This window comes from Cyprinodon variegatus, unplaced genomic scaffold (genome assembly GCF_000732505.1).
Source record: "Cyprinodon variegatus isolate N-32 unplaced genomic scaffold, C_variegatus-1.0 Scaffold405, whole genome shotgun sequence".
In the NCBI taxonomy this organism is placed as follows: domain Eukaryota; kingdom Metazoa; phylum Chordata; class Actinopteri; order Cyprinodontiformes; family Cyprinodontidae; genus Cyprinodon; species Cyprinodon variegatus.
This window is the reverse complement of record NW_015150858.1, coordinates 455,159-483,142: the sequence shown is the minus strand read 5'-3', so window position 1 is coordinate 483,142 and position 27,984 is coordinate 455,159. Positions and strand designations below refer to the sequence as shown.

The following is a 27,984-nucleotide window of genomic DNA, read 5'->3' as shown; positions in this document are numbered from 1 at the left end:
AGTGCAAACATTATTATCATTTTCTTAAGTTTTTGTAATTTCTTTATTGTAAAGAAAAAATGGCTTACATTTAGTCTTTAGAGGTTTAAAGACCATAAAAAGTACTCAAATATGGTTCAGCAGAGATATTGATTCCAGTTGGCAAAGTGCAAATGCTCACCACATTTCTCATGATTTAATCCTTAATCTCCTTAAAATGAGTGTAGTCATATCAGCCTGTATTTTGCTGTAGAGTACATACAGCTATTACTTTACTTTCCTGTCATAATTGTTTTTATTCAGGCAGACATTTGGAGCGTATGGAGAGAAATCTGCATGAAGGTGAAGATATGTTTCGGCTCAAAAGACCAAATCCAGGAATGTTGTCTACTCCAGTATCACCTGTTTATAAATAAAAATCAGGGTCATATCTTGCATTTTTGGTTGTATGTTGATGTAAAGCTTAAAGGAAGAGCAGCAGAAGGAAGGAAGAGGAATATACCCTCAGAGATTACTTATCTTCCCCCACATATACATGAGGAAGGCCTCTTCTTAGGATGTGTTGACGATGCACTCATGCATCGCTGGTGTTTGACATAATGTTGGACCAGTATGGAGTCTGACTGGGAATATCAGCGCTGATATGCGGTGATACAGAGAGGCTGTCACAAAGGTTGCATCCATATGCTGTGCCACTCATTCATGAAGCTGTGAAATTGGGTTGCATCCCAACTAGCCCGGAGACAGTATCACTTTCACTCCTCTCGTTCTCTCTCTCCCTCTGTACCACCCCCCCCTCGGCTCATCCCACTGAAGCATTTTTCTCACATTGCTGGGGAAGACGGAACAACTAATGTGGCATTAATAGGGTCACATCATCTCCATGCAGCTCTGTCTTTCTTCTCCTTCCAGCCGAGATTGTTGTTTATCTTTTTCAGATGTATCTGTAGAGATGGCTCGGAAATCCCTCAGGCCGGCATCTCTCACATGTGAAGGCTGCCAGTTGGGTTTTTTGGCTGGTAAAACAGACTCTACCTTAGAGGTTGCTTTCTCTTTGTTTATTCAACATTTTTAAGCATTTGGAGGCAAATCATATCACTCCTGTAAAAACGCAGACCTATTTTTAGGTCTTATCTAGATCAGCTTTGTTATACTTTGATGCTGCTTGTCTAAAGGATAGTTAGGTTTTATAACAGGAACTACACATTAAATAAGGATGTTCAGTGAGTTAAGTCAGGGTCATTTTTTTAGGATTGGATTTGCTAGTCATGTCACAGTCCTTACTTTAACAACATGGTGTGACCAATCAAGATTAGTAAACTTAAGGGGCATATCATAGTTTAAAATGTGACTGAAAACATCTAAAATCAGCATGAAATGTAATGCCATTTGCAGTGGGAGATGGGATAGGCAAATTGAAAAACCAGTTTTAAACGTCCCTGAGTGTATTTGTCTTCCTGCCGGCCTTTGAAAGATGCCAGTTAATCTGCTTACTCCTTTAATTGTTAGCAGAGGGGCTGGGCCTCCTCTCAGCCAGAATAAGACTGCTGATCCAGAAGTAAAACGATGACCACTGCAGTTATTCCTTCCTTTAGGTTGTTCAACCCCCCCTCCTTAGTTTTCTTTAGCCGCCCCTCTCCTCCTCCCTCCTCCTCCTCCAGCATACCCTCCATCAGAGGGAAGAAAGCTCCTTGTTCTGACAATAGACATTTTTTGCCATATGTTGGCTTGACATCTTCATCAGGTTCACAGCAGGTTACCTTAGTTAACTTTCACTCCACTGCCTGATGGGATTTTCTCCTCCCGATTCTCCAACCAGCCCGGGCTCAAAGTCTAGACGGCCTCCGAGGCAGAGTCCCTTTAGCCCCCTGTCCACAATGGCTGCATTGTGGACGCTTAGTAGCCGTAGCTTCCTCCGGTTATAGCAAACAGGCTAGTGCTAAAACAATGCTTTTGTCCAGGGGCATAGGAGGGGGCTTAATCCACTACATGCTGTGAAAAAAGTCTGCCTGAGATGAGAGCGAGTGAGAGAAAGTGAGTGAATGAAATCTTTGCCAAGGAGGTTAGAGTGCAGCAGTTTAACCCCTGGCCACGAAAAAAGGAGGAGAGGAGGCAAAGGGAGAGGGAAGAAAAGAGGAACAAGAAGAGGCAGGCGCTGCATCCCTTCATCTCTGCAACACGGATGGAGGAGAGGGGCTGCCGGTGGCTTTCTCAGCCTCTCTTCTCACCAGAAGAGCTGCTGTTCGCCATATGGGATTTAGCCTCCCTTAACAAACAGGCCTCCTATTCACTCACAGCGCACATTCAGTCGTTGATGGAGAAAAAAATGCATTTTTATGCCTTTACAACTCTGCATGGCCATGAGGGCTCCAAGTTTGTGTTTGATTCACATAGTATAGAGAATTACGAACCAAAAGCTTTCATCTAAATGTGTATTCACACTGGATTTAGAGTTGGCTCTTTTCCTGAAGTCCCAGTGTTAAAGTGAGCGCTGTGCATCCAGCCTGCTGCTGCTGAGGTGATCATATAGAAGTACGGATCTCAGGTTTACCTCGCCTCTGTGGGCGTACTCCATGCTCATCATATGCTTATTCAGTTGTTTGAAAGGGATATTTTTATCCAGCACTGTGTCAGTCAAAGCTGCTAGGCGTGTTTTATTTCTTTCAGTGACAAAATGACTTCTAGTTGAATAACTTTGCAGTGCAGCGCTGGGCAGTGTGAGGTTTCTGACACACTGGGAAAATGTGCCAACTTTTTCCTCCAGCCAGCAGCATTAGGAATGACATCCTCTGCCAACAGCTTCTTTTTAGCCTACTTGAAAATCCCAAGAAGCTCAGATTTATGCCAACATGAACATGCCAGCATTTCTCATTTAGAGCCAACAGACACAGATATATGTGGAATATTAAAGAAATGGGAGGTACAGCAGTGAGCTTATTTCCTCTCTAATCTTAGTGCAGATTTACAGTAGATGGGTTTGTTTTTTCTATCTGCCCTTTTTGGCTGCAGATGAACCAATCTGGCCTTTTCTGGCCAAAACAGATATTTTCCTTTTTTCTTTAAGGTCTCTTTGTTTTGATTTTGTCCCGTATTCCCTTTTGTCCCTTATTCGTGATGTATATTTTTGTAAAAAGTTTCTACATTTGATTTTAGGCATTAGTAACACTTTAGCCATCATTTATAAATGTTAAAGAGACCAATGATTTATGGTGAATAGATGGGTTATTAATGTTTGATAATCATTTATAAACTGCATCATTTATAAAAGGTAATTAGATCATATTGCCTTTTAATGTTATGTTAGCTCTAATCCTAACACAAGTGGATTTGATACCTTAATAGATGATTTATTTACCTTTTATAAATGGTTAAGATGCAATTTATAAATGAATAAAACATTAATAAACTACCTGGAAATCATTAATAAATGGTCTCTTTACCTTTCATAAATGATTATGATGGTAAAATGTAACCTCTGCAATCATTTTTTTAATCTAAATTAAAAATTGATATCTTTAATTCGTTTCTATGTTCACTAATTCCTAATATATTAATATTTTTGTTGTCTATTTGCGTAAAAGACCAACATGCGTTAGTTCAGTTCAGCCCTTCTGGGGACGATGAGCATCTTTTTAACGTTATTGGCTTGTTTTCTATTCAGGTAAAGTTTGTTTTTAAAAAAGGTCAGCTTGCAGAGGGTTCTAGTTGGCAGGATAGGGTAATTCGGTCTGATAGACTAGCAACTAGCCCAGGATTCATCGTCTCATTCAGTGATGCTTTAGAAAGACATCAAGTTTTAAAAAGGTTAATGAACCAAACTTATTGATAAATGTTATGGTAATGATATTGGTTGTAAGATATATTCCTGTTTTCTGCATGATGGGTGATATGATTCGTGTCTGGTGTGAGCATCTGTTCCTGTTAGACTCTAATCAACTGGCTTAAGATCACAGGATTATGTCATATGTAAGTTGATAATACAGGAGATATATCACATCCAACTGTAACTGCAGTCAAAGTAGTTTGCCACATGAATATTGCCATTATGATATTTTATGTCTGGGCTTAATTTTGATGCTCAGGAGGTTTATATACCTTTTTCCAGAATGCATCCTTTGGAGATGGAGCGAAACTGGATTGTAATCTAACAGATTTTAACATCTCTTTGTTTTGTTGCTTATTATTTATTATTTTACCTCCTAACCCGACGCCTCTGGTTTGCAATGACAGGTATCTTTAAAACTAACCAAAACATTGATTTATGAACCATATCAACCGCCCCTCCCTCACCAGTATCCGTGTCATGGCTCAGGGGCTGCCGGCATGTTGCCCCCACTGTGGCTGAGGGAGGTCAGCCATGCTTGAAGCCCTCAGGGATCAATGGACAAGTCACTGTACTGTAAATACTCACTCCTGAGCTTGCTATCCATCTGTAAACACATATCTACTCATGCAGTACACATTTCCACACACGGCGCAAACAGGGACCAGTGGTCACTTCGTCCGCTTTTTTCCCCCCAGCATTTGCCCACCTCGATTTTCCTGGGTGTGAATGTAGGAATCTGACTCACAATAGGTGATTTCAATTCAATTCTCACCCATTGGATCTGTTTACCCCACGGCGGGGGTGATGAATGCTATAGGTTGTTTTCATTCTGTCAGTCTCGCTGCCTCTGGTGTCACATAAAATTGACTGTTTTTATGCTGCCTCAAACAGCTCTTTACAGATTCTGTCAGCTGTAGAAAAACCAATAAAAACATATTCAACATTTTTTTTCTGCAATGCTGGAGGTAAGAGTATTTCTTTCTGAATAAATGTATAGTTTAACTGTGTTGTTTGTATGATAGATATGCTTAAGGCTCAGTAGGAAGAGTAGTTGCCTTACGGTCTGAAAGTTGATGGTTTAATTCCAGCTTCTTCCACATTTTTTTTTAGCCTTTTACTGATCAGCTGTTCAGTCTAATTGGTTAATTTTCCGCTTTAGAAAAAAATAGGTTACTCAGTCAGCAACATTTTCTCTATGTAAAACTTGTTACCAAGTAAAATAGACCTTAATGAGTTATTTTCAGGCTCACTGAGCCTGTGAAATGCAATTCAGTGGAAATGCAAAAAGTAAACAAATGCATTTTAAAGAAAACACTATGGTGAACAGGTTGAAGCATAACAACGGTTCGTTTCGACCGCAAATCTGGAGCTTTGCAAAATTATAAATAAATATTTCATGAAGCTCTCATTGTGTGTCCGACGCAAACGTTTGGGCTTTAGAAGGAGGTGAGGGTGGACTAATCAATGCAAGATCTGTCGTGGTGACATTTGTGTCTCCTGGCAGAGCAGCAGGGGTCCCCTTCACCTCTATAACCTTCAACTTTCAGCTTTAACCCCCTTCAGGCGCCTTTCTGCATCCAGCACACGCCCAGCACATGCAACAAAAGGGCTGTTTGAACCTTAGCAAGTAGAAAAAATATTAAAAGTTTGGGGGGGCAAAGCTGATGATGACAGACAGCTGTAGGAGATGTTTAAAAAAAATTTCAGGTAAGCATGGGGGGGTGAAGAGATAAAGACCTGAAATAAAGCAGAGATGTGTGAGAACTGAGAAGAATCTGGGAGGGAGAAGATGGTGGAAAAGAAAAAAAAAGCAGGGAATCCAGAGGAGAGATGATTGGCAGTCAAATGAAACGGGAGAAATAAGCTCCTGTTGGAGGGGGAAAAAAGAGATCTGCATGAATGGAATGAAAAGAGGACATGTATTTACATGTTCACGTTAAAGCTTTTTGTTACACGTAAAAAGTTCAGATATGCACCTACCAGCAAAAAAATAAATAAAAATACTGCTACTATGTAAAGGGCAGAAGTTATGAACATTTTATTATTTCCATTTTGGTTGAATATAAAAAGAGAATACTTGGGAGTGCAAGTTTAAAAATATGATTTTCATTTTATGGATCTGGTTAGATATAGACTGTAGACTCCTGCTTAGCATAGAAGTAATTCCAATTACTGTTCATTTTCATCCTCTGCAAATCTTACAAACAAACAAGAACAGCCCGACAGTAAAGCCAAGGTTTTATGGAGCAGTTATCTATGGAGAAGCTGTGTCATGACATTTTAGGAGTGGAGTCTCAATATGCAGCTTCAAATTAATTGGTGTAGGGATTGCATGTGTCAGAGGCTTCATTTATTTGACAGGAAGTAACAGAAACTTCTGAAAAGATTTTCTTAAAAGGCAATCAGCAGTCAGCCATGCAGGTTTCTAAAACTGCATGGTTTAGGCTAGCTTTATAATGAACTGAATATGTCTGTCCATTCGATGCTTTCAATCATGTGGGTTAAAATCAACATGATGATGCAACTTTTCTGCTTTGAGCTTCTATAAAGAGGACTTTATTTTATTTCAGTTTATTTTATGTTCAGTCACTTTCCCCACGTGGAACAGGAATATGATTACAGTGGGTTTATTAGTGGAAAACATCTCACTTATATCGGATCACACGTTACAGCAGTCACCCTACACAAAATGCCTACATGTTTTCAATCTTCTTAGCCTCTTTGCTCTCCAGACTTCCTGTCCCTCTTCGTGTCTGTCATTCATCCTTAGCTAGAGTTCCCATCCTCTCACCCAGTAAATCACCATAAAATGGCCCTAACTGTGGCGGATCATAGGGTAAGAAGAAAGGGAGCAGTCATCGTTGGATTGCAGAGCTTTTCTGGGCTGTTCTTTTCAGGATGAGACCCATGAAATTATCCAATAGGATTACGTAAGGTACCACAGGGTTCTGCTGTGTTCTGTCTTGTATGTTCCCATTGTGTGTCTTGTTTTCACAGACATCCTGGGTTGTTAGCCACGAATCCTGACCTAACGCTGTGTGACTACTTGTCTTTTCTTTTAAATTGGAACCATCAACATTTGCTTTGGTGAAAACTGTTTTATTTTACCTTCATTCACTCAGAACAGCACATGGTTTACTAAATTTCAACATATCTGACTAGTGCTGCCTTCTGTTACTTTTTTATTTACTCTGTTACCGGTTTAATTAAACAACAAAATATGCTTTAAGACTTTTATTTTTTCTGTCTTTTTTAATTAATATTTTTACCCTGTATTCAGTATGATAGTGAACTTGGTTTGCTAAATCTGGTCTCTAAACTCTTGTTGTTCCTATGAGGGTCACAGGATGAACTCAGGGCTGTGGAAGCCATGTTAACCAGATAACCCCTGTGTTCAGACCAGAGCTGGGTGACTGCCTGCTCTCAAACACTTGAGGAATTTGGCTCTATAGTTTGGAAACGTAAACAAAAGATACTGTAAAACAAACGCAAGTTAACATGGATGTGGAGCTGCTCATAGGACTGTGATTTATCATCACCTTCCTCACCTATTCCAGTTGTCGTGCATCAGCTTAATTGACCTGTTAGCTGATAATGTTCACTGTAGATATGCAATGATTCGAATGTTGCTGCAGGTGGGTTGCTCTTACAGTTAAAGGCCCTTTTTTTCAGTATCTATTATTCAGTTAACAATTAATTAATTACTTAGTTGACGATTATTTCAATTATCAATTAATCCGATGTATTGTTTAAGCCCAAATCTGAAGTGTAAAACATAATGTTGTGGCTTCAGCCAGCCTTCCTGTTACCTCTTACTCTCTCTCACTCTCCTGCAGCAGGAATGAACAGTTCACAATGACTAACTTCTTATAGCTGTGCCTCCCTGAATCCATTTCAAACATGTCATCAATACTGAAAATGATGAACACCCATAACCTTGTTTTCAGTGCATCCTTGTTTTCACAAATACTGGTTTGAGTCACCTTTCAGTTTCTTAGCGCCTTTCTCAGTGGGTTCTACTGTCTGAAGAGAGAAAACATCATGTTAATGTCGTTACTATGAGTAATTTGACTAATTATTTGTGGAAAACATCAGCACATTTCTCATTGAGACTCACCCACTGACTTGGATGTTTTGCAAAAGCCAGGAAAGTTGTCCCATAACATTTTTTATTTTGCCTGATCAGCAACTAGAAAACACTGAGAAGATTGGGATAATAGTATTTTTGAAAACTGGCAAGCTTTTGTATCAAACGAAACAGCATTTATATTAAGTAGATATTTCAAATAATCTGCAAATCTATTGATAATCCTTTTGAATCTCTCATTATTGTTATTTTGTAAGTTCCGAAAAATAGAAATTGGAACCCTTCTATAGAAATCAACCTTTTGGTTTAAGGTTTATGTCTCCTGAGCAAATTGGTAAAGCTTGCTTAAATGTGGAAATAATTAAGCAAATAAACCAGAATATGTTTTCCTGTGACTTTGTTAAATGTGGATGATTTAGTGTATAATATCAGCTATCATGTCTACACTGAGGATATAGATTTGCATATTTACAACACGCCCAGCCTAGATACTCTTTCAGTGTGTGCTGCTCCACGTGTGTGTGTATCAGTGTGTGTGTGTGTGTGTGTGCGTGTGCGTGAAGAGGCTTGCAGCAGCCACCCTTGCCCCCACCCCTCTCATTAATATGTATGTGATCTGAGGCAGCTAGCGAAGACGGTGTGTTTCTCACCCACTGATTAATGCTGTCTGTCAATTACCTCTAGATCCAACCGTGCTGTGGAGCTTCCCCCAGGACCACACAGACCAGGTTGGAACACACTCTGCTTTTTCTTTTCCCACTCTCTCCAAATCTCTCTCTCGCTCGTTCAGTGTTGCAGACAACCTCTACCGCCAACACCACCTCCTCCTCCTCTACTGTCTCTCCTCCTTTTTCCTCACGCCCAAACTCACCCTTCTTTCCTGTGGTAACCTCCCCAGCACCTATCACGACCACTGCTCTCCTTCAGGTGCTTCCTCTCCTCCTCCTCCTCACCTCTGTATTTCCCTATCTGACTGTGTGTCTGTTGTTGGTAATGAAAAGCAGTGAGCAGGTCTTCAATAAATGGTGAATCTGTAATTATCATGCATTCGTGACAGGAATGCACGCCTCTGTTTCCCCCCCCTTTTTTTTCCCCCTCTCCATCTCTTTTTGGTTACATTTATTGTGTTTAGTTTTAATCTAAGATATATTTTGCGGTTTGTCCTCATTATAAACTAGTGGAAGGTAAGTGTTTACTACTATCTGTAAATAATAAATAATTCCTTCTGGCTTTTGTCATGGTTTCATTTTAATATTTTTGAGTGAGAAATTGTACTGAATAAAACTACTTTTTTTTCTCTACATGATTGCCGTATTTTCGGCACTATAGAGTGTACCTCTATAATTCGTGTCTACAAAAATATTTTTAAAAACTGGAAACATACATATAGAAGGTGCACTGGGCTATAAGCTGCTGATAACTACTGAACTGTCTCCCACCAAACCTGTAGGGGGAGCTCTACATGTAGCGCCTGATGTGGGGAAGAAGAAGAATGCTAGCTCCCGTTAGCAGCAGTAAGAGCTGTCACTACCGGATCCGTCCCGGAAATACAATCCGTTCTGCACATTCGTGAACAGATATACATCCGGGTGTCCATAAATAATGTAATTATGGTACTAAAACTACTTATTTCTATCCATAACTCACTAAAGAATAATAAAACACATCTGGAAAAAAAATGTTTTATGACATTTGTGAGACAATTTTTATGCTTTTTAAATTTTCTTCGTTAAACTGTTTCTCTGACATCATCATCATACATGCTCAAAGCAGTCTGGTGAAATATGATTAAACCATGTTTATCTGCATTTTAGTTGTTTCTTTCTTTAGATTACGCACTATATGGCATAAGGTTAAAACGGAAACGTAAAACTCATAAACACTAGATTTATGTTTAAATTCAAAGCCGAAAAAGTTAGCTCCCGGAGGTAGCGTAGGATCCCATTTCCGGTGCAGATCGGGCACAGGCAACTGATAAAATGGATTTTAAGGCATTTATTTTCTCAAGAAATACATCATTAACCTTTAACATATTATATTTTAGTACGTTTACTAGTTTTGGAAAGGGAAACTACATTTAGGTATTTTTAACTAAATAAAATCAAGGACGATCCAGAAGTATATCTGTATGCGTAAATGACTCTTGTTCACCCTTGTGTCTGCTGCTAGCATGTTTTTCTAAATGAAAATTAGCTCCTTATTCTTTTATTTCCAACTTTGACTTTGCCCTCTGGGGAAGTCAAAGTAGATTGACTTATTTTCACCATATGATTTAATATTTAATCTTTTAGTAGATTCCTCAAAGAAGGCAAACACAATAAAACACTGCCGTCAGTAATTAAACACACACTAACTGGGCCCTTCAATAGGTACACATTGCCAAAGTCAAATCTCTGGGGGTTTGGAGAAATCCACAGAAAAGCTGCACTTCCTTATAAGCAACATGTGTCAAAGCTTGGCAAAAAAGCTTAAAGTCCAGAAAATATTGTAGTTTAAAATAAATAACAGCACCAACAAAGTTCATAGATCAACAAAGTTCTGATTTACTGCTTTGTTTTAGTTTTTTTAATCATTTCTTCATTTATTGAACCTTCAGATTATGATAAATTGTGATTTATTTGTACCAGGAGCAGAGGTGATGTCACACTGTTTGTGAAAGATGTGAAAGGATGTTACACAGCTATGGAGCTAAGAAGGATTTTCCTCCATCAAACAAAAGTGTTCTGGTTTGACATTTTAAGCTGTCTAAAGCATTTGATTTTGGTAATTATCACTTTTAGGATGGTTAGCATCACTAAACGGTCTCTATGTATTGACTACCTAATTTTTTTAAAGATTTCAAGGCTGCTCTTGTTTAAAAATCCAACATGTGTGCCAGCAAAGGAAGTATCAAAATGATAAAAACCGGTCTGATGGATGACCAGGGCATCAAAACAGAAAACAGCTGATCAAGTTCCTGTTCTCGGTTGCTGGTGCTGCTTTGATGCATGTTGAAAATACAGCCAAGTGTCTGTTAGCTTCTGACCCATTTTTTTGTGTGCCTTATTTGACCTTATTCTTAAAAGCCCCTCTGATGCTGAAAATTGTTTTTCAGTCAGTAACAACTTTCCCGTCAGTCTTGTAAGTATCACCTATTAGTGTTTGGTAAGATGGGCTGTATTGACTAAGCAGTGATGGAAAAAATGATGATGACTAGTTTGCAACCTTCAGATTCTGATTGGTCTATGGTTTAAAGATAAAACCGAACACATTAACACTGCAGTATGGAGAACAATGTGAACTTTGCAATTAAGCACGGCCCCTGATGATGGAGAATAAACAGGGCAAGTTCACTGGAAGGGACAAAAGAAGAGATCGACTGATGCAGGTTTTAACGCTAATGTCAATACCAACTATTTTAACATTGGTCTAATGGAATGCCGATATGTGCAGACAGTTTATTTACATTATAAAAATACCAATTTTCACAAGGATAACAGACGTTAAACAATCCTATTTAACAAAAACAGCAACCCTGACAAATCAAACAACATAAATGGACAAACTGGCAATGCATGCACTTCAAATAATTTCAAGGCATGATTACTGAACGTACTAATACATATTTGAACTATATTAGCTTCTACAGAAAAACACACTAATATTGGTCTAATATATCATCAAGTTGATGAATGGGTCTGCCTCTAGGTGAAACATTAACTTTATGGTTTTCATTGATGCTCAGCTGCAGCATGCCGGTACATGAGCGTGACTGACACTGCTAGGACATTCCTCCTGGCTCTGATTGGTTGTTTCTGGCCAAGAGCTGTGAATCTTTTCAGATGGCAGTAGGACCGGTGGGAGAAGGCAGAACAGCTTGTTTTTTTTCTCAATGATGGTCTGTTTTATATTCAAGTGTCAGAACATGGTGACAGCTTTAACAAACATGTAAAAAAGTTGCTTTAACATAAGTTACCTACTGCTTCTCTAAAAAACACAAAAATGCAAATAAATCCATTCATCTGCTCCATTGCAAACAGACCTATAATGTAGCTACAGTAGCACATAAAACTTGATTCCATTTTATGTCAATAAGTATGTTGTATTTCATGAACTATAAAGAAAACGACTTAAAATGAAACATTTTGGCCTCTGCGTTTATATTATAAAGAAAACAAGGATATGTATCCGCAGGCTTTTGTTTTACCTGTGTTTCCATATTTGTCTCTGATGGGACTTTATGTAACTGAACTAAATATTCCTGAAAATGAGCTCCTCATCATCATATAATAAAAACAACCAAACAGGATCCAGGAACTAAATTATCCTTCATGTCAGTCACAGGTTTTTATCAGCTGTCTCGAGGGGACGGTGAGCACACTTGATTTGATCAGATTTTATTTGAAAGCCGTGCTCTTTCCCCTTAAGAAAAATACTCTGCCTCAGCAGGGTGTCTGTTTTCTTTCCTGTCTGATTCCCCTTCAGAGCCAAACACTTTAGATCCTAGCTGATCAGAATGATCTCAACACCTTTAATAATAATATTTTAGTTGAGTTTAAACACATGAGTTTGACTTACCCTCCTGTGATGCATCAGCATGTGACAAGTTCTAATCTGTGGGCTCCTGAGTTTGATTCAGGGTGTGTGTGTGTATGTATGTATATATATATATATATATATATATACGGAATTTATGACATTTGTTTGGTCATGTGACCATAATCGTAATGCAGCTCAGGATTATGGGTGTTTAACTGAAGTAGAGAAGCAATATCAGTTCTGTGGTTGGTCTATCATGACGGGAAAAATTATAATAATCCATAAAAGCAATATTAATGTTGCATATTTTCCCAGATTATCGTGTCATTGGATCACTAATTACTTTTACTACTGCTGAAAAGATGTAACATCTCATCTTCAATCAAATGTCAAATTTGGTGCTGAATTGTAGCTCATGAACATCAAAAACTTCTCTTTGGGTTCAGTAAAATAGTTTTTCTGATTATTTGGAATTATACTCAAAGTTCTTTTATTTATTTCTTTGTACCAAAATAATATTTAAAATTTGTCAAAAGCTAGATCTGAATCCCTCAAATTATAGCTTCTACTTCCATTTCATAGCTCCTATCCCCACCCTTCGAGGGGTCAACAACAAGAACACTATCCAAAGTAGTAAAGAAGCTGCAGACTGATTTGCTGAATTCAAACAGCCTTACTGATGTCATTATGTGGCGGAGAGACACGTGAATGAAGCTAGTCAAATTAGGACTACAGTCTTCTGGAAAAATAGCTACAAAAACCCAAGTTACAAATATGTAGTGAATGTCTGAAGCTTATCGTTATAAAAGTCATACATGTCACACAATAATGTTCTATTTTTAAAGTCTGAGATGGGCTGTTTCTTTACCTCCTGTCACACAAAGGATTATGTGAAACTTTATAGCTCCAAGCGACTGCCAGAAACGTCAGCAGGTTCCTATGTTAACTCCATTGGCTTTAGGAAGCATTCTGCTTCCTGGTGCTAGCACCTTCCTACAGCCGGCACTATTCAGGAAACACTTATTATGGCGAAAGCGGATGCACATCTGCAGTGGCTTAAGTGTCCTTACTGATTTAAGGTCTTTGGATTGAGACAGAAGTTTATTCACCTGAACATAAATCTAAATTGAACCAGAGGGAGAGTAACCACAGACCAGGAAACTTTCACTTCAACCCACCCAGCTGGGCAGTAGGTGTTAAATAACTCCAGTAAAATGCAACCAGGACAGCTAAACTTCGTTTTAGACCAGATCAAATCTAATCAACGGGATTTATACACTAGAGGAGACAGAATGTCAAAACTACGGTGCATTATGCTTTTTATTGTTCACACTTTTTAGAGCCACTGTATGTAACTGATGTTACCTTGATTGACCTTATTACCTTAATTATTCAAGCTAACTTGCTAAGGTTGTTAATCTGAAATCATTTGGTGAAATCACCATTCACCTTTCCAAATGTAAATGGTAAATGGTAAATGGCATGTACTTATATAGCGCCTTTATTCAAGTTAGGAGACTTGACCAAAGCGCTTTACACTACATTCATTCACCCATTCACGCACACACTCACACACTGATAGTGGCAAGCTACATTGTAGCCACAGCTGCCCTGGGGCTCACTGACAGAAGCGGGGCTGCCGTACACTGGCGCCACCGGGCCCTCTGACCGCCATCAGTAATGTACTTTCAAAACAACGTAAACAGACGACCTGTGCTCCTTTTTCCACATCACCACAGTTTTAATGACTTATAATATTGTCAAACTAGTGCTTCACAAACTTCCCAGTTTCCTTTCTTGTAAGAAATGAAAGAAAATGCCTTTTAAGCGGCTGACCTGAGGTCCACAGCAAGATTTAAAGGATGGTCAGTGCTTATTTTTCCTCTATGCTCCACTCACCTAGCAAATACTCACGTCAGTCCAACATTTTGTTTGGCATCACTTTAAAAAGACTTAAACAATCAGATGTTTGTACCAATACTGGTAAGCAGCACATCCTTAATCTCCATCAGTTTAGTCCTGCACATGGAAAAACCAAACCATGCTGGTTATTTTCCATGCTGAAGGTGGCCAAGGGATGAAAAAACCCCAAAAAATGTAGTACTTGACAGATGACAGTAGATGGATGTGTAAGGCAAGGTGAACATATTTGAAAAACACCTGCTGATTTTTTACACAACTGTTTTGCTCTTAGGTTTAAACAGCTGCATTGCTCCTCTGATCTGCTTTGAGGAATAAACAAACTTGTAGAGAGATGCTTCAGGCAATCTATACCTGCCCCTCAAGAACCAAGGCACACTACCAGAGTAAGACTTCAAGAGAAAAAAATGGTTTCAGATTTAAACAGATCTAAATCTAAGAAAAACGTGCATTAGGTCTCATCCCTCTTCTTGTACGCTGTATCTCAACAGCCTCACTTTTCTTTCAGTCAGTTGTTTGTGTGCATAAGATGGCCCTTAAGATGGCTAGTTAGTGTGCTGTGTACAAAGGGATTGGCCTTTTCCCCTATATACATAAAGGTTGTATTCACAGGCCTCATTACCAGGATTAGGGGCTTTTTTTCCCCCTTTGTGGAGCTGAAGGCTGGAGTCCTCTAGCCACAGTCTCTGTGTTCTGTGGCCTGAGCTGGGCAGCATATGGCAGCAGCAGCCAACAGTCTCAGCAAAGGGACTCAGAGCTAAGAGCAAGGCCTCCTTTTGTTTAGGCCGTTATTGTTGCACAACGTAATGACATTTGTAGGCCGTAGGATCGAGGTGGAGGGGTTAGTCTTCCCCAAGGGAAGGAGACGGAAAGAGGGAGGAAGACAGAATGGGGTGGGGGGGATAGACAGACAGGAGTGTGGATTATGGAAATATGAATTGATTTTTTTTTTTTTTCTGTTCAGTGGTAGAATAGAAAGCTCAAAGGAGAACAGACTGCAGGCTGGCTGACACGCCGGGGTGGTGCTAGGGAAATGTGAAGTGAGAGGGGCTTGCTGCCTCTTTCTCTCCTTCTCTTCCTGTTTTTCCTCTTCTTTTCCCTCCCCCTTCCTCTTTTCCTCCTTCAGCCTCAGAGACTTTTGATGCCCTGGTCATCCACAGATGCCACTTGGATAGAGATGGAAAGATGCAAGAGTGAGGGAGGGAGGGGAAGGGAGAGGTGGCTAAAGCATATATTTGAATCATAAGAAGGGTTTTTCTTCTTGTCTGTTTTTATGTTTTTACAAATGAAACGGGCAGATGGAAATCTGTCGGTTTCCTCTTCAGATCTCATCCCAAAGTTTTTCGGGTGGCGGGGACAGAGGATAATTTCAAAACTAGTATCTTCATAGTAAAAGGCTCACACCAATACACATCGATACAAATAGTTGAATCTTTGCGCTCAAATATAAATTAAGAAATGACTGGCTTCCGGGTGTCTACCTTCCTTGGTCATTATGTTTGGGATTTCATTTAAATTAAAAAGTGAAATGCACATAACATTATGACCAATGATGGGTGAACACTGGCCTGTGTGTCTATTCCAATGAAAGAACCGCTGCAGCTATAACTGTTGAAGAAGTTGATGTTGTTTCCAAGATAAAAATGCACAACTGAACAGAATAAGAGCTGGAACCTTGAGCAATTTAAAAAGGTTGACTGGTCTGATCAGCCATGTTTTCTTCGAGCTATGCGAGCTGCGTAGCTGGAGAACATCCGGGTTAGCGGCAGATACGTTCTGCCAGAAAGCAAAAACGGAACAGGGTTACTTTTCAGAAAAATTACACTTTTTTTTCCCCTTCTTAAAATAATTACAAGTTTTATTTATATGAATAGATACCTGCTGAAGATCTTTGTCATGATTGAAAAAATAGATAAACAAGGGTTTTTATTGAAAGAGCAGCGATCTTGCTCCATTTCTCAATTTCTGTTTTGAACTTCTTTATTTCTTCACTTCCTAGATCTGCTCTTTCTCTGTGTTCCTTTCGTTAGTTTGAGTTTCCTCTAACAGTTTATGTCGAGAGGGAACCGATATTGACACCTAAGTTACTCCTCTGTTTGCTTTTATCAGCTTGTCCTTGTCATTCGGTTTTAAATTCACATAGAAATCTATTCATCTAATCTATTCTGATGTCTTATTTCTTTTACTTTCTACACTTATTTTTTTTTTATAGCTTTTTATTCATGTTTGTCTTTATCATTTTCACCTTTTTTTTATCCTGAACCCCATTTTATTTCCAATACTCTTATTCTTTTGCCTCACAAAATACTGTTACAAGCATTTGCAAATGCAAATTGCACACAAATTACAAGTATTTTTCTACCACTCGGGTAGTATCAAGGGAGGAATAAAGGAAATATTGAATTATAAATAGAATTCACTCCAAGGCTCCACATGAACTGTAAACTAAAGTTGATGTTAACTCTCCATGGCTATTCCACACATTTTACTGTAATAAGGAACCTTTGATCTTGTTGCTGCATAATGCGCCGAGTTGACTGTATGAGACGCTGCTTTCATTTATGCCAAGGTTGTGTGTGAGGTTCGCTACTAAAGAAATATTTCTGCTTTGATATGGACACTTACGGCTATGTATAATCAATTTGTAAAGCTCTCCAAAATTTCCCAGTTCTTTTTATAAGCAATTGTTGACTTCCTGTCATACAGTTTTATGATCTCATTGAATTTTGAATGCAAAGGCTCTGTAGGGAGGAGTCATTGACTATATCAAAGAAATTGTTCATATGTTTGGAAGAGAAGGCCTATATCTGTTATTAAAGACATGCAGTCTTATTTTTACATTGGATTTAATCGTTTCAGAAAAGTAAATGCTTCTTTGCTTCTTTAATCTTTAACGTCCTCTGATGCAAATAATTCAGAATTAAAACCAGGTTTTAAACCAAACATGTACTAAGTGGTAAATATAAACAGATCGGATCACAAAGTGCAATTCTACCACTGACTACCCTAGAGTCTGACACTTTTGCAAGTCAAATACTGCTGTGAAAGGCTTTGCATATGCCTGCCTTGTGTTGTTCTAATTAATTAATTATTTTATTATATTTGTTGTTGCATTAGTTGGTCCTAACCACTGCCAACTTTTATTAGATATGACATAAAACCAAACTGCTTGCCCCTCATACTCCTGTGAATCAATCTCAAGAGCTTAATGTGTCATCAGCCAGACAGAGAGAAACACTAAGAGACAGACAAAGATGAAGAGAATAAAAGAAGAGGCTGGTCTCCCGAGACTTCGTCCTCGGCAGCACTGAGAGCCGCTCTGACACCATGCTCCATCAGGACAGTCTGGCTGACACGCCGTGATTGGTGGCTACAGCTCTGCGGACTGACTCTGGATGGGGGAACGTGGGGTCGATGGGTTTGGTGAGGAAGAGGTGGTCTGAGGTAATGGAGAGCGGCCTGTGGACATGATTGGTGACTCTATCCCGTAGAGAGTTGAGTGTTGACCCAGAGAATAGAAGAATATGGAGGGTGAGATGTGTTGGTGGAGGAGTCCATGTGGGTGTGCAAAGGTTGGCTAGCGTGGGGTCACAGGTACTAACCTGAAGACAATGATGTGTGGGCCTCAGATGATTCTTTGCATAGCACCCAAAGGAACAAGAGGTGCAAACAAAACAATAGGTATAAGAAAATTATGTTATTGTTCTGAGATTGGAGGTAGGTGGTTTGGGTAAGGTGAGAGGTATGGAAACAAGTAAAAGGAAGAAAGAACAAGGAGGAAAAAAGGCGCAAGGATAATATTTCAATATACAGCAGGTGAAATAAGTATTGAACGCGCCCCCATTTTTGTCAGTAAATATATTTCTAGATGTGCTATTGACATGACCAGATAACGGTAAGAATCCATGCAATCCACACATGCAAAGTAATCAAACCAGAAATTATATTAAGTGTAATAAAGTGAAATGGCACTCGGAAAAGGTATTGCATATACCTACTGAAATTTATTTAATATTTAATACAAAAACCTTTATTGGCCATGACATCTTCAAGATGCCCCCTGTAAGGAGAGGTCTAAATATTGTGGAGCAAACTTCAAAGAAGCTTCTGCATGCTTTTTCTTCAACAATTAACTCTTGCATGGTGAGCATCCATACAGTCCATGGTGGTTGAGTGCATTACTTATTGTTTTCTCTGAAACAATTTTACCTGCTAATTCCAGGTCTTTCAGAAGCTCTCCACAAGTGGTCTTTGGCTCTTGGACAACTCTTCTGATAATTATTTTCATTCCTCTGTCAGAAATGTTGTGCAGAGATTGTGGCTGGTTCTTGGCTTTCCCCCTTTTTTCACCTGTGCAATACTTTTTCCCTGTCTCATTTCACAATATTGCGCATAACTTAATTTCTGGATATCTATGTTTAGATTTCCTTGTATGTGTGGATTGCATGGATTTTTTACGTCATCTGGTGAAAATGTCATGTAAATGGCACCTCTAGAGATATATTTACTGAGAAAAATTGTTTTGTGTTCAGTGCTTGTTTTACCTGCTGTATTTTTGTTGTTTACAGCCCAATTTAGCTGCTCAATTCAATATCAATTCAGTTTATTTATATATCATGAATTCACAACACATGTCATCACAAAGTAATTTAAAATATAACCAGATCATACAGTCAAATTGAAAGTTTTCTAGCATATATTTTAAACACCCTGGAGATTAAACATTGTTATCAATTCTTATTCGCAAAAAGCTCAAGGGTAGCTGGACCTGATAAGGAGATGCCAGTAAATATTAAATTTAAAATCTTTAGATTGATTATAAACTGAATTTAGGTCTCACCTATGATTTAAAACAGCTTTCCATAGCTCTAGCTGTCTGGTTAGTGTTGTTGTTTTAGAGGGAGATGACAGCTACATGTTGTTCTCATATAAGTGATCACCTTCTTCCACTAATTTACTGTTTCTCCTTTATAGCATGTGGCAAATGGAGTTTCTTATGCCTTTATTTCAATAAAAAACACAGCCCTAGGAAGCCCCACCTCCTACTGCTCCATAAAGCCAGATTTGCATAGTGCATGAAGAATAGTTGTCCTGCTCAACAGGCTCTTCCCTAGTTATCATAGACCTCTTACCTGCTTCCTTTGTCCCCGCTATCCATTCCAAATCTTCATGGTATGAAGTATAAGAGGTTGGTTTAAAAAGGAAAAAAGGGGATTCTGTCTTTAGTCCTCTGTTTTTTTTTTCTCCCATGTGTTGAGAGGTCTAAATGTGAGTGTATTTGTTTATGCGTATGATGTCTAGCTGTGTCACAGGGTCTTGTCTTTCCCCTTCACTGCGTCCCGACAGCAGTGTCAAACAAGGGCTCATATGATCTCTGTATGTCTTTGAGAATGTATCTGTGTATGTGTCGGGGTTGATATTGTTTTTATTCTTCTCCATAACCTCCTTCACCCAAGATCCCCAAGGTGTTCCAGGGTCTTGCCTAATGGACAGTCTCGCCCTGCTCAGCTGGCCTTTGGCTTTGGCACTGAGCTGGATGCCTAACTAGGCCCCGTTGTTGCTCATGGGTCCTGATTGTGCTGACCTTAGGGGCTAGCTTCATGGGAGAAGACGGGTGCTGGGGGGCAGAGCAGAGGAAGTACTTTTACGCCCCGTTGCCCACATCTCTCTGACATCAGCCAGTGACTGGCAGAACGAAAGTGGGAGTGTGTTTTCCCAGAAGAGAGAGAAGCCTTTAACTGCTGGTGTCTCCTAAGATATAGGTGAACAAGAGATTACCAGTGAGTCCTATATATTTTTTAAACTTTGCTAAATGATCATATTGCTTTTACTGTATTCATGTACAACACTAGAGCTTTTACCAGCAACTTTCATACAAGTTTTCTTCATTCTAAGGCAAACACAATATAACACTGCCATAAGTAATTAAACACACACCAACTTGGCCCTTCAATAGGTACACATTGCCAGTATAAGCCTGGATTCTCTTTTGCCTTCAGAACTTCCTCGATTTTTATTAGGCATATTGTTATTGTACTGTTTATTATTATTTTTTCTCTCGACAAATGAACGGATTATTTGGAGGCCTTTACATGTTCAAAAACTCACAAAACTTGGCAGTAAATTGTCTCCCTAGTAAAATGTACATAATTAAATGGAAACTGGGTCTAGCAAAATGGCTTCAAAGTGCCCCCTAAATTGAGATGGGGGAAAACCGTAGATTGCAGAGATTCAAAATTTGGGAGGTGGGTAGATCTAAAACAAATCCTGAAAAAAAAGTCTCTTGGAGGTATGCTCTAAAACCCACAGGAAGTCGGCCATTTCGGGTCGATTTTTGGAAATATTTCTATTTTCTTGACTTCAAACTTTAACTCCTCCTAGGGATTTTGATAACATGACTCCGCCAGATGGATTTGCTCAAAAAATAGGCAAAAAAAGGGGCAAAAATACTGGTTTGCTGATTGGTCTATGTTGGTGATAGACGGGCCAAATAAACCAATCGATCAACGAAGCATATAACGTACTTATATATATATATACTTATATAACAGAGCGACGACGAAAACACAACCACAAGCCAGGCACAAGCCAATTGATAGATCAAACTCTTGCAGAAACCAGTCGGGAGAAGAGCAAAACATCTTTTCCTCTGAGAAAAGCCTCCAGAGCAGTGCTTTGCTCTTCTTTCAGTAAAGAAATAATCTGTAATTCCGATAAAACTTGCTCGATAGCCACGCTAACGCTAGTTTCATCGGCTGAAGCCGCCATGTTCTTTAGACTGAACTGTCGCGCTTCTCGTTGCGTCACACCTCAACCCGCCTCAAAGCCAACGCTGATTGGATGTTCTTTTGGTGAACGGCTCCAAATTTTCTTTAACGGAGAGTATCCAGACTGATTTGTGAGTGAAACCTTGAAAGCTCGCGAGATCAGGATGGTCTCACAAGGCTGATGTTGAGCCATCGATTTCAAAATTGGTTTATGCAGATAAGGCATGTGAGATCTAAAGTTATTTTATATTTGTTTTTGAGCATGTTGAAGAGGTGTGACGAGGCCTCGAAGTCGGTGCACTTGCCAACATTTTAAAATGTAATAACTTTTACATATAATACCTAAATAACACCAAACTTGGTAGCATTGATCCACTCTGCATTCCCAACAATACTATTCAGTCAAATTTTCCACATCATTGAAACCACGCCCCCTGAGAACAGGAAGTCACTTTTTTTACTTGGAAAGGTCCCTCTCTGTCTTACTTAACCTCATCAACTTAAAACTGTGTCAGCAGACAAAAACCATGTTGTCCTAACATAATTTAAGGCAAAGTTACTTTTCGTTAAACAATGTTTCTGTGGCAGCATGATGAAGTGAGGCATTTGAAAATACGATTGGCTCTCATTTTCTCATTAATATTCAGATCTGCACCAAAATCACAAGAGATGACCCTAATATAACCCCAAACAGGAATGCAGAGCAATATTTTGTGGGAGGAGCTTAATTCCACAGCAGCACCCCCTAGAATTAAAGAAATTCAAACCATCAGCCCCAAGCCATGTTTAGTCAAAGAATTATGAACATTTTTACACATTTGTATCTCATCAGCCCTAACAAAAAATCTCTTGGAGCCTTCCACCCCACAGGAAGTCGACCAAAAAAAAAATCAGCCATATGCCCAAAAGAGATACAGAAGGATTTTTAGAATAGATTCCTTTAATTGCTACGTGTTTGGCGGTAAACATAACATAGCTCTTCTTAACAATCCGTCACTCTGCTTTTTCAAAAGTTTGTGTTCAAAGGAAATTTTTGTTTTTTTAAAATGTTTAACAATCCTAACCACATTTTACCCAGTTATTTATCACTTGATATCAGTCAGTATTCCCAAGTTTGGTTTGAATCTGTGCTTATTTAAGCATTTAACAGGCATTTTACCTGCCTCACTAGATGGCATTAAGATTTAAAGATTTTTATTTCTTTTAATTATTTATTAAATCTCAAAATGATTAAAGATATGCAGGATTTATTCATTGTCATTTGGAATCTTTTTCCAAATGGCCTGTACAATAAACTCTATCAGTCAAAGAAGTAAAGAAAGCAGTTTGAGATGACTTGATTTTGTTATTCGGTGTAGGGTATTGCTGGAATTTTCCATCAGAAGATGGATAGTTAAAGTGTACATGAGCATCTATAGGTAGGCTGGAACCAAAGTTTCTTAAGCTGTGGGCCTCAGACCACCATTGGTTTGGCTATAGCTGGGCATTATCGAAAAATCAATCTGTTTTGCCATTTTGTTGGTGCTGAAAATCATACAGTGAGTGATTTTAATAAAAGAAAAAAAGTACTAGCCCTCTGTTGGTGAGCTTGACATCTATGGCAGCTGAGAGGGGGCAGAACGACAGGTGTGGGAGCTGACATGGACCGGGGAAACATTTGGCATGGCACCCACATTACTCATTTGTTCTTTCTTGTTCGCTTTGGCTGATTTTGCTGCACTGTTGCGAATTGTAACATAAGTCCTTGTTCTCAGTTGTGCGAAATGGCATATCCAGAATGGTCTATGTGAGCAGCAGCTCTTCTGCTTTGACAGTAATATTTAGTATTTACAATTTCAGAAATGATAAGCCAGATACCTTTGTTTCAGCACATAGTTATGTTGGCCACTGTTTCACCTTTCAGGCAGGAATCCGTCTGTCCAGTCTCTCCCACCACATCAGATACAAGCTACACAACTGCATGAAAACCCAACTGGACATGCAGTTTCTTCAATCCTCAGACATTCAACCTTGATGTTCTTTCCTTTTCTACTTTTGCCTACTGCCTTGTTTATGTTGATATGTAGCCGAATAGGTGAATCATTGACTGTTCAGTTTGTAAGCTTTTATGTCTCTAAGGTAGTTTCTTTTTTTTAAATGCCAAATAAAGGAAACGGACACTGTAAAAAAGGGAACAGGGGCGCTGTTTGGGTAAGGTCAAAGGATTGTTCTCAGTCTGATTATGTGGGGATTTTGAATTTGCAGTTGCTATGGGGTTGGGGGTTGCTTGTGGGTGGTGTACTCTATTTGGTTTCAAGTTGATTGTTTCATGTAGAAAAGTAATCTTTAGTTATGAGATGCCAAACTGACCACAGGCTGCTCCGGTTGATATAGCTTTTTTTTTTTGTGTGCAGAGGATATTGCGGTTTAATTAGGAAGCATTTTCTCAGAACTGCACCAGATATGGCACAACCCCAAGACTCTCATCTCAGGCAGAGAATGGGGGACAGAATGGGGTGTTGGAAATCGGGGCATTAAAAGAAAGTAGGAAGCAGCAATGACCTGACCCTCTTTGCGATATTCCATGTACATCTGTCAATGAGACGTCCGCAGCCAAATGTTTAGCAGCCCCGTGTTGGGCTATGGCTCTCCTGCTGAGCTGCTGTGTATTTGTTCGTATTGTGTGTTAGTACGTTCGTGTGTTTGCACGAGTTTGTGACGCCATGTGTTGGAGGCAGGCCCACATCAGGGTTCATACAGTCGGGCTTAGCCCATTGGGAGTTGAAAGCTTAAGAAAGGAAAGCATCCCCCCCCTTTTTTTTTTTTTGCTGCATGCTACACACACACAAACACACACATTTGCCATCTCTATATCTCTCCCTCTCCTGCTGGCACTTCATTAATGAAACCAATGCTTGTATGTTTGGGGCATATGCAGCTCTCTTGGCCCAACATTACTAATGTGTGTGGAGTGTGTGTTAGGAAAAGAGACATCTCCCCCATCACATGGTAATATATTCAGTGGAAATTCTCAGCAGAGGCATACTACTCCCGCTCTGCCCTGTCTTAGCCCATCTGTGATGTGTGGAAAGGACATCGGCAGGACAGGGTATTAGCTCTAGAATAATGCACATTGTTGTTGTTGACAGTCCATATGTATAGTCTCTAAGCAGTCTTGGTCTCTAAGTAGCCCTTTCACCCTACAACATTTGCAGGTCCAATCTTGACTAGGATGAAAAATTTATTTTACCTTAGCAGGGTCTTGTCACTTGGATTTTGTTTTCCTCTTACAAGTGTCAAACGGGGATAGTGAGGGTTTTAGAGGGTCATTACAATCTATTGGGTGCATCTTAGTCACTTTGAATATTGGTTAAAATTTCCTAATTAAAGCCAAACTACTGCTCTTTCATAAATTGAATATAACACCAATATTGACAAAGTCCATACACTGTACAGTATAACAGACTGAATACTTATTATCTTGCCATTGACAGTGTTTCATCGTGTTTTTAGCAGTTTGGACCAGGTGAGGTTCTTGGTCACCTTAGTCATTGAACCAGTGTTTGGTTCCTTTGTCAGCAGGTAACTAATCCTGCGGAGGAATTAGATCACTGCTACATGGCTGCTCTGACTGGACTAAAACACAGAGGAACAACACCAGCAGATAACATGGCTCCCAAAATGATCATCTTCAACTGTGTGCATAGCTGCTTTTCCTTAAGGCCGCAGGATTGCATCTAAAAACCTTCAACAGCTAAGCAACAGGCTGGTCATAGTTTTCTTAGCCTGGGTAAAACGCTTCTGATTTCCCTCGTCCAGGAGTGCATTGTATCAAGGAATGCAACAGGTTTAGCCCATGTCCTGAGTTTATCTCTGTGTCATTCTATCAGATATATGTGTATCCCTTAAAACCATATTATTTCCTTCCACTAAACTTTCCTTGAATATGTTTGGATGCAGCACTTCTAAATATTAAGGTTGTGTAGCAGATAATACTGCTTACTACGTGTTTTGTTTTGATTAGCTTTAAGTTTTAAATTTGACTTTAAATAAATATGTGATATATTCTTATATTTCACTCTGCAAGTAGCACGTTTTTATAAGCTTTTAAGTGAAACCTTTTCTATTAAAACAGTGAAAGAAGAAACCTATAAAATTTTATTCTCTTTATATAAATGGACCTGCATAGCCTAAATGTCTTTTTGTTCTTCATGGAAACATTTATCTTATCTTTTTTAACTGCAGGATGACAGCGCTGCAGTGAAATGCATGATTTCTTATTTTTCCGTGACTTCTGCAGTCTAAAGGTGAACATGAGGTTGAAGCCTGTGGAAACATGCTGTTGAGGGGTCTAGCAGGAGGCCAAATCACAGCCTTCGTTTTGTCCTTGGTTTATTCTCTGTGATATCCTTAAGGTTCTTGAAGCACAGATTTGAAAATGCCATTTTCTGTGCTGCAGTGTCTCCCCTTGTACAAGCAGTATGAATACATGAACTCATATCGTACCTGTCAGGGTTTTTGGCAAGTGTTTGAAAAGGCCTGAGGATCAATCTGCCACCTTCAACACCTCCTGAAGACAGGCTCCGATAACACGGGCCTGCTGTTAATCACAATAACCTCGCTCAGCACAGATGCACAGAGGACTCTTTGGGATGAAAAACATGAAAAGGGAATTAATAATAATCCAGAAAGACACAACTGCCTCCTCCCATCTCTCACCAATCAGCAGAAACCGAGTGAGCAAGAATGTGAAAATGCCCCCGTGTCAATTTTAAAAGTGCACCTCATCGGCTCCTGTGCTCCTTCCTCCCCCACCCCACCATCCCACCTTCCCACTGCTAAAGCAGCTGTGTTGCTTTGGTCCAGCTCTGTAGGCCGTTCTTATTACCGGCACAGAGCGCGGGTCAGAATGGCAAACCGGCAGCATACTATTAAAGCCTAATGAAAGGAATCTCTGCAGGGTCTGAGGTCTGCAGCGTCCAGAGGAGACACTGCCTTTGCCCATTGTTCTTCTGCTTCCTCTCCAGTCGTTCTGCAGGTCTTTTTTTTATTTTTAGTCGTGCTCTAAATTTCACCTCTTTTCTTTATACTTTTGTCCCTGTCACTCATTTTCATCTGTTCTTTTGCATTTAAAGGTCTTCTCTGTGCTGGCACCACATAAGACGTTCCTTGTGACATTTTCTCACTTTTTTCCCTTTTCGTCTGTTTTCCTTCCTCTGTGATATTTAGGGTAATAAATAGTTTCCTGAATTGTTCATGACAGTTGTAGAAAAGGTAAAAGTTTCATTCTTTTACATGTTGAATATACCTAGAGGATGTGAGATTTCATTTTCTACTCAAAGGTTAGGGTCACTCACTGTGAAAGCTTTCCACACTTCATAATAAAACCTAATGCTTCCCTTAGATTTTACTGCATAAATAAAGAGGAAATAATATTAGATATAAAAGAGATGTTGTCCTTGAGGAGACGCTGTGTTTGACTCAGAAGTAGTGAAAGGTCTCTATATTGAATATAAAGATGGAAAATAAATTACATGAGAATGTTTATAGCCAGAATGAAAATTTTATGAAAATTATAACTGCTCTCTTTTTGCTATCATATACTTCTCTTTGAGTAATCTGATCATTGATCCAATATTAATGTCAGACAAAGCTTACTTAAGTAAATACAGTAGTCATTTGGATGACATGGAGATGAAGTGTTGTGAATTGATGCTATGGTAATAAACTGAATTTAATTTTTGAATGACGTTTGTGTTTGTGTAAATTCCCCTCTGAAGAATCAAGCTATGACCCAATATAACGTGAAAAAGTAGTTCAAAAAATGTGAAGAAATAACACGTCTAGGGTTGATACAGTTAATCGGATTAATCGATTATTGAAATCATCTGATTTAGTAATTTATTAATTGTTGACTGGAATTTAGAGACTCTAAAACATGCCTTTAGCTGACAGTGCAACCCACGTAGAGCAGTAATTATACCAAAATTGTAAAGAAATATATAAACATTTTGCATTCAAGATTTTAAAAAGAATTTCGCCTGCCAATATGCTCTATCCAGAACTCCTCAAGGGGAAAGGATTTAGTTTCACTTGGTTCAATTTTGTAAACATCCTTATTTAAGGAATCTTTGGCTATTTAATTATTAAGCAATTGATTAAAAAATTAATTGACAGATTAATTTATTTGCAAAATAATCGTTAGTTGTAGCCCTAAACACATCTAAAGAAATCCATCAAAATATAAAGAAATAGACCTCTCTTAGTCTGGAAAGGACCCCACTTCTGTTCCTCTGGGACTCAAGCACATTAGAGTTGAAGCCATTATGCCAAATGGCAAAAACACCGAAGAGTGGTGAACCCTCCCAAGTACAGCCTTCCTACCAAAAATACCCCAAGAGGACGTTAGTGTCTCAGTTAAAGCTCGGCTGACCTCACTTACTTCAGACGGAACAGACTGGGAAATACTTGCATCATTTAGAGAGGTCCAGGATCAAATTCGCTGCAGGAAATAAGTTACCAACCAAGGTTGGTTTGGTTAGCTTTCTCTTGTAACAAATGAAATCATCATTTGAAATCTGTTTTCTGTATTTTTTTATTTTAGGTATTTTTTTTAAAGAAAGCCCCTAAGGTTTTATAAAAAAAAAAATCCAAAAAAACAAAATCCTTATAGGGGCGAATACTCTTAAAACACTTTTGTTTTTTTACTAAAAACAAAACCTTCAGGCTTTTCCAATAACACAGATTTGTTAAATGAGATTGGAAAAGGCTACATATAAATTCTCCAGTGCTTGTTGTTTTGGCCTCATCTATATACTGTATACCATTAGAAGTTATAGATTCAAGAGTGTCTCTGTTTTAGAGATGCTACTGATAGTTTGCTGCCGGTTCTGAGTCAAAAAAAAAAA

At 39.0% G+C, this 27,984-nt stretch overlaps 1 protein-coding gene across 2 annotated transcripts in view; it reads left to right on the top strand.

Annotated features, from left to right (window-relative positions):
* The window catches only part of dennd1b (DENN/MADD domain containing 1B), a 163,620-nt gene that overhangs the window by 22,495 nt on the left and 113,141 nt on the right, over positions 1-27,984 (top strand). For both annotated transcript variants that reach the window (XM_015387873.1, XM_015387875.1), the window contains exon 3: positions 8,577-8,620. In XM_015387873.1, the coding sequence (XP_015243359.1) occupies positions 8,577-8,620 (44 nt within the window). The remainder of the gene's footprint in view (positions 1-8,576; positions 8,621-27,984) is intronic.